We start from the raw sequence: 7,523 nt of genomic DNA on the forward strand, positions 1-7,523 counted from the left end.
CATAATACCACCCCTAAAGCACTAAAATGCCCACTGGAGAGTTGTGGGCAAGGAATGTTTCTGCTTATTGTTGTATTGTACTCTCCCACGGGCTTAGAACAGTGCTCTGCACACAGTAAGCGCTCAAGAAATAAGACTGAATGAACTAGGCTAGTTTCGGCACCAAGCAAGCTAAGCATGCCTGATCACTGCTCTCTATGGGGCTACAGTTTCAGCAGCAGCCACAACAGCCTAGTCACATAAGGTTGGGAAGGGCTTCCCAAATCCAGGATAAGCAGCACTGCTGGGGGGCGGACATAGGACTCACTTCTCTCTGGCTCCCCCTGCTCTCTGCTAGAAACCACTGACAAAGGGGCTTGCACACACCTAAATAGGCCCAGGCCAGGAGCAGTTGGGAAAATCAGGAAAGAGAATCCCTAGGTTCTTCTTCCGACAGACTGTGAGCCCCTTGCAGGACAGGAACTGTGTCCAACCTCTCTAGCTTGTATCTACCCCAGTGCTTAGAACAGTGTTTGTTGCATAGGAAGTGCTGATCAATTATCACAACAAAAAAAGAAATATGGGACACAGTGCGGAAAAAGATGGGCCAACGTATGCGAGGAAGGGCCAAACGCTTCTCCCAACTGATGAAACATTATAAAATATGTGTTACTACTCTCCCCACCCCCGACCCAGATTGTAAGCTCACTGTGGGTAATGAACGTGTCTACCAACTCTGTTCTACTGTACACTCCCCAGCGTTTTGTACACATGGTAAGCGCTCAATACAATTTTTTATGGCATTTAGGATCTTATTATATGCCAGGGACTGTACTGAGCGCTGGCACAGATACAGGTTAACCACGCTAGACAGAGTCTGTGTCCTACCGGAGGCAAACAGCCTTAGTCCCCATTTTAAAGATGAGGTAACAGAGGAGAGAGGTGGTGGAGTTGGAAAGTCGGAATTAGCACCCTTCCGACTCCCAGGTCCCATACTCTATCCATCTGGCCACACTGTTTCGGACGTAGCTGGAGTGGTGCGGATGGAAGAGAACCTGATGAACAAGGACTGCACGTCAGGGAAAGAAGCAGTGTGGCCTAATGGATAGAGCGCAGGCCTGGGAGTCGGAAGGACCTGGACTCCAATCTCAATTCTGCCACTTGTCTGCTGTGTGTGACCTTGAGCAACTCTCTTCACTTTTCTGGGCCTCTGTTACCTCATCTGTAAAATGGGAATTAAGACTCTGGGCCCTATGTGGGACTGGGACTGTTTCCAACCAGAATAACTTGCACTTAGTTAACTTAGTTAACTAAGTACAGTGTCTGGCACATGATAAGTGCTCAACAAATACCATGTTAAAAAAAAGGTAGAAGGGGCTGTCTGGCAGATGGGTCAAAGTCAGAATTGGGATGATCAGACTAAGGGAGTGTTGACACTTGCCCTCTGAGGAGCATGCCCAGAAAACACAAGGGAAAAGAATAAATCACATACACGTCCCTGAATTTCCCAATTCATTTCAAACCATCAATAGTATTTACCGAGCACCTACTGTGGGCAAAGTACTGTACTAAGCACTTGAAAGAGTAGAGTTAGTAGGCATGATCCTTACCCTCCAGGAGTTTATGCTCTGGTTGGGGGGGGGGGGGGAGCCGGTGGAGAAACAGACACAGAAGTAAATCACAGGTAGGAGGAAGTAAGAGAGTATAAAGCTAAGTACATAAGAGCTTGTGGGGGAAGGACTGTGAGAATTTAAGTGCTGAGGCAGTGAGGAAGGGTTGAAGAGGTGAGTGAGGGGTGTTGCATGAAATGGGGAGATTAGTAATTAATTGGGGAAGGCCTCCTGGAGGTGATGTGACTTCAGAAGGGCAGAACGGGTGGCAGTATTTACAAAACAGGCCGTCTGAAGGCTGCCCCCTTCAAGGAGACCACAGCTACAGTGGGTAAGGAAGTGTTCAATGCACTTCCAATATCTGCAAGTCACGGCCCCAGCCAATAGGCCATTTCAGGCCTCCCTCCTCTCCTATTTCTCTGCACTTTTACAAAACAAAAATAAAACACGGCGAAACCATCCCTGCCATTGTTACTCTCAGGGGTGGCCAACTGACACAAAAGGACATGGTTAGGTTCAATAAAAATTAGGATGAATGAAAGCATACCAAATGCCATACATAGACAGTTCAGTTTCCTCACCCTACATTATTGGCTATGGACGGGGAAGGACGACCAACCTAACCTGCCTCCCTGCCTTCCCCGGACCCTTCCCTCCCCAAGAGCAACTCACTGCTTCTGCTCAGCATTTTTCCTCTTGCCTACCGGAGCTAAAAAGACCCAACTGATCAGCTGCCTCAAAGTTTCTTTGTTGTTGATTCTAGAACCACCTGGTTTCCTGCAGAGATCCTCAAATTCACCGTTTTCCAAAGTTTCTAGCATCACAGTGTTCTGCACGCTGTTTAAGTGCTCAATAAATAGCATTGATTCATAAGGAGGAAGCTTTTTATTTAAAGCATGTCACCCATGTCTGTGACAACGGCAACCGGAGAGCTTTCAAAAAGGCTAACTGTGGATAATTTGATAGGTGCTTTTTCTAATATGACGATAGGCTCTACATCAGAGTCTTCACCTTCCCGGATCGCAAAAGTAATCTAGATACAGAACCCAAATGGCAAACTCAGGATCAAACGGTCTGGCAGGACATTTTTGGGATTCTGGCATTAAAACACTCCTAAGAAGAGTTTGGCACTTTGGCTTATTTGGAAACTCGGCTGTTATTTTCTAGGTGCAAAATAATTTTAAAAACTAGTTCTTCCACGTAATTTGGTATTACGACTAATGACCACCAAATTCAAAAAACCTGAATGTACTGTAAAAAACCATCCAGGCGGCTTTCTCATCCTGATTCACTTAAGCTTGTGTAGAAAGCATCACCAAGTTACTGGAACCTAAATCTCTCCTTCAGACACCTCACTTAGCAATCAGAAAATAATCCAACGGTAGGAATTTCATTAAAAAAGGAACTTTATGCTGGTACTAAGAAGGAGGAAGAAATGCTCAGAAAAATCACAAAGCCCTACCACAGGTTATTTGTCCTTCTTGTCCCTGATATCATCTATCCACCCCACTTTGAAAGAAAACACACACACACACACACACACACACACACTTTTTCTCTTCTATATGTCAGATCCACTGGGTTTCCAGTTTAAAAACAGTGTCCCGAATTCTCTCAGCTGTTCCCTATTTGAGACTTGTTTTTAAGTACTGTGGGTTTTGTTAAGGTTGTGCCTAGTTCTTGACTATATAATCGATAACCCATCAATCCCTGCCACTGCCTTTTCCTCTGACCTCCCCAGCACCGCTGTCAGTAAAAGTCACATTTGGCCCATCCAACACCAAAACAACTCATTTCTTTTTTGCAACTTGAGAAGCCCTTTTTAAGGCAGCTAGTTATCAACCAATTATTCATTGCGGAAAGAGCAGTAGCGAGGGCTCTCATGAAACATCATATACACCCAAGTTACAGTGCTGGCTCACACAGCCTCTGGGGAATTCAACAAGACAGGCCTGTTTTCAAAACACCATTTTAAACTCAAGAAAGATGCCATGTCAAAGAGTCAAGAGAAAGGAAAGGTAGGTAGTGAAATCGATGTTGCTGAGAACATATAATCAAGATCACCGCCAAAGTTGGGTTTTTGAACTACCTACTTTTTAAAACCAGGCTGGGCACAAAATCCTTCTGAACTTTGTGACATCTCCACACACTCTATTCTGTGGCCTAGCAGGCTTCTTCTATGGTTCCCAAAACAGAGAGAGGGTGCAATTTGTATTCCAAAGTTTAAACTAAGTGAAAGGAACATAACAGGAGGGGAAATGTTTAAAAACTGGCAACACGACAAGGAATGAGTGGCATACGTCCGGGTTGAACGCAAACAAATCAAAAGCCTCGATATGGTATTTGTTGCTCTCGCTCCTGCGTGGAGAGGAAAAAAACAAAAAACCCAACAAGTTGACTCTACATTTCAAATGGCTAGAAAGGGACGGTGTACAGCTGTTCTTCATGGGAAAGCCTGAAAATGACAGGCCTGCTTTACCTACAAAAAGAGGCGAACCCTGACCGACGCCTTTTTAAAAAGTGTATCCGTGGAACAGTTTCTGAAAACTTTCGAAGCGGTGCAGGGCCAACGGATGAGAAAGTGGCCTTGGGTAAGTGCCTGCATGAAGTGGTCTCCTCTGAGCTATGTCCTTAACACTCAATAAAAAAAAGCCTGTCACCGATACCTTTCGGTCTTCGCCCTGATTGACCACACCTTGCTTCACAGGTGAAGGAAGTCCCCTAGCAGGAGGTCCCCTTAGCGGGTAAAGGTCGTGGGCCAGGGTAGCAGCCGGGGCTTTGTGTAAAACGTAAAGATGCCAGGCCGGGCACCCCCTGGATGGCCGCATCTGAAGAACAGCAGCTCCCAGGGGGCACAGATTGGTGGAGTGATGCTGAGGATGCGCCCAAGGTCCAGTGAAGGGGTGTAGGTCTACCTTCCTCCTTTCCCTCGAGGTCAGGGGGCCGGGCGGGCTCCTCCCCTTTCGGGCCCCGGGGTGGGAATGCTGCATCTCTGGGAAAGATGAGTGGCCCACGTCGGAGGCCTTTCCTGGGTCCCCTCCAGTCCCCGCCTAGCACTGCACGGCCCAGCCCAGGAAAACAGAACCACCCAGCATAGCAGTGGACGGCCCAGCTGGGGAAAGGAGGGGGCAGGACCCAGTACAATACTGCATGGCCCAGCCCGGGGAGGAGGGTCCATTGCACACTGCACGGCCAGCCGGGGGAAAAAGGGAGGGGTGGGGGGCAGGACCCAGTACAACAGAGAAGCACCATGGCTCAGTGGAAAGAGCACAGGCTTGGGAGTCAAAGGTCAAGGGTTCGAATCCCAGCTCCGCCACTTGTCTGCTGGGTAACCCTGGGCAAGCCACTTAACTTCTCTGGGCCTCAGTTACCTCATGTGTCAAATGGGGATGAAGACTGTGAGCCCCACGTGGGACAACCTGATCACCTTGTATCACCCCCAGCGCTAAGAACAGTGCTTCGCATATAGTAAACAAATGCCACCATTGTTATTATTGTTATTATTATTACAACACTGTACGGTCCAGCCCGGGGAGGAGGACCCACTGCACGGCCCAGCCCAGGGCAACAGGACTCAGTGTAGCAGTGTATGGCCCAGCCCGGGGAAAAGGGGGGGACAGGATCCAGTGCAACACTGGATGGCCCTGCCCGGAGAAGAGGATCCACTGCAGACTGTACGGCCCAGCTCAGGGCAACAGGACTCAGCGTAGCACTGTACGGCCCAGCCCGCGGAAAAGGGGGGGGGGGGGGCCTGCAGGACCCACTGCAACACTGGATGGCCCTGCCCGGGGAAGAGGAGTCACTGCACACTGCACGGCCCGGCCCGGGGAGACAGGCCCCAGTGTAGCCCTGTACAGCCCAGCCCGGGGAAAAGGGGGAGCAGGATCCAGTGCAACATTTCACGGCCCAGCCCGGGAAGGAGGACCCAATGCAACACGGCACGGCCCAGCCCAGGGAAACAGGGCCCAGCGTAGCAGCACTGCACGGCCCAGCCCGGGGAAACAGGGCCCAGTGTAGCAAGCACCACTGCACGGCCCAGTCCGGGGAGGAGAACCTAGTGTAGTAGTGTAGGGCCCGGCCCGGGGAGGAGGACTCAGTGCGGCAGTGCACGGCCCAGCTCGGGGTGGGGAGAGGCCGATGCAGCATTGCACGGCCCAGCCCGATCAGGGAGAGGCCGGTGCAGCACTGCAAGGCCCGAGCCTGTCCCGTCCCTCCCCCGCCGCCGCCGCATGACTGTGCACGGCCCCCTCCGGGCGGGGAGGTTTCCGGCCGGGCCCGGACCCCGCTCTCGGCCCGGGAGGAAAGCCGCAACAGGGCCGAGGACCAGGGCGGGCACCCCCGCCACCTCCCCCGGGATATGCGTGCCCGCCCGCATAGGCAGGCGTGTGCCCAGCTAATGTGGGCCTCCGTATGTGTGTGTGTGTGTGTGTGTCTGTTCGCCCGCCTCCATTAAAGATGGCGAGCATCGCGCGTGGCTCCCTGGGCTCCCATACAATGAAAGGGGCCGGGGGAGCGAGGCACACACAGAAACGGGGGCGGACGGAGGCCAGGAGGAAAGGAAAAAGCCCCCCGGCCGGGCCGGGCGGCGGAGATAAACAGCGGCAGCCCCCCCCCTCCCCCCGGCCCCCTCCTCACCTTCCATCTCCATGTCCTCGGGCTCGCTGAGCTGCTGCTCCCCCGCTTTCTGCTGCTGCTGCTGCTGCTGCTGGTGGTTCATGTCGGCCGGTCCCTGGGGCGGGCCCGCCGCCGGGCCCGGGGGCTGCTGCGGGGGCTGCTCCGGGGCGGGGAGCGAGGGGGCCGGGGGCGGCGGCGGCGTTGGCGGCGGCAGGGAGACGCGCACGGATTTGCTCGCTATTCGCCCAATCTCGGCGCCGGGGCGGGGGAGCGGGCGGCCCGAGCCGGACCGGCCGCACGGCCCTGCCGCCGGCCCGGCCCCGGGCTCGGGGGGAGCGCGCTGAGCGCCGCCCCGGCCCGGACCGCCGCGGCTACCGCTGCTGCGGCGGCGGCGGCGGCGGTGGGTCCGGCGGGGTCCCGGCGCTGCCCGGCCCCGCCCGCGGCGCCCGTCCCCCTTGCTGTGGCCGCGCGCTGTGCCCGCGGCCCCGGGCTGGGGGGCTCGGGGGGCTCGCGGGGCTGGGGGGTTGGCGGTGCGGGGCCGGCGGCGGTGGACGCGGCGGCGGCGGCGGAGGCGGCGGCTCCAGCGGTTCGGCTTCTCTCCCTCTCAAAATGGCGGCCGCCTCCAATGTCACATCCGCATGGGGGGCCCGGGGCGGGACCGACCCGCACCCACTCGGCCCCCGCCGGACGGGGCCCGGACCCCGGGCACGACGAAACACGGACCGCGCCCGCAAAGCAACGCCGCCCGCCCGACCGACCGACCGACCGACCGCCTGCGGCCGGGGGACCGGGGACAGCCGGGGGGGGGGGGGGGGGGGGGAGAGACCGAGACGGAGGGAGGGACGGACGGACGGACACGGGGAGGGAGGGGGAGGGACAGCCGGGCAGGGAGAGGGAGGGAGCCAAGGAGACGGAGGGGGAGAGGCAGGAGGAGGGGGGAGATGGAGAGAGAGGGAGGAGGAGGGGGAGCGAGAATAGAGAGGGGTGGAGAGAAAGGGAGGGGGAGAGAGGAGGTGGGGAGAAAGGGAGAGGGAAGGAGGGGGAGGGAGAGAGGGAGGGGGAGAGAGGGAAGGAGGGGGAGCGAGAGGGGAGGGAGAGGAGGGGGAGCGAGAGAAGAGGAGAGAAAGGGGGAGGAAGAGCAGAGAAAGGGGAGGAGGAGGAGGGCAGAGATGGAGAGGGAGGAGGGAGAGATGGAGAGAGGAGGGGGGAGAGAGGGAGAGAAAGGGAGGGAAGGAGGGGGAGCGAGAATAGAGGGGTGGAGAGAAAGGGAGGGGGAGAGAGGAGGTGGGGGGAGAGGGGGGAGAAAGGGAGAGAAGGAGA

At 55.5% G+C, this 7,523-nt stretch overlaps 1 protein-coding gene across 1 annotated transcript in view; it reads right to left on the reverse strand.

Annotated features, from left to right (window-relative positions):
• The window catches only part of USP7 (ubiquitin specific peptidase 7), a 94,835-nt gene extending 88,504 nt beyond the window's left edge, over nucleotides 1-6,331 (reverse strand). Inside the window, exon 1 of the mRNA XM_038762301.1 lies at nucleotides 6,225-6,331. Within this exon, the coding sequence (XP_038618229.1) occupies nucleotides 6,225-6,306 (82 nt within the window). The 5' untranslated portion in view covers nucleotides 6,307-6,331. The remainder of the gene's footprint in view (nucleotides 1-6,224) is intronic.
• Nucleotides 6,332-7,523: the final 1,192 nt, after the last annotated feature.

The sequence above is a fragment of the Tachyglossus aculeatus genome, chromosome 21 (assembly GCF_015852505.1).
Source record: "Tachyglossus aculeatus isolate mTacAcu1 chromosome 21, mTacAcu1.pri, whole genome shotgun sequence".
In the NCBI taxonomy this organism is placed as follows: domain Eukaryota; kingdom Metazoa; phylum Chordata; class Mammalia; order Monotremata; family Tachyglossidae; genus Tachyglossus; species Tachyglossus aculeatus.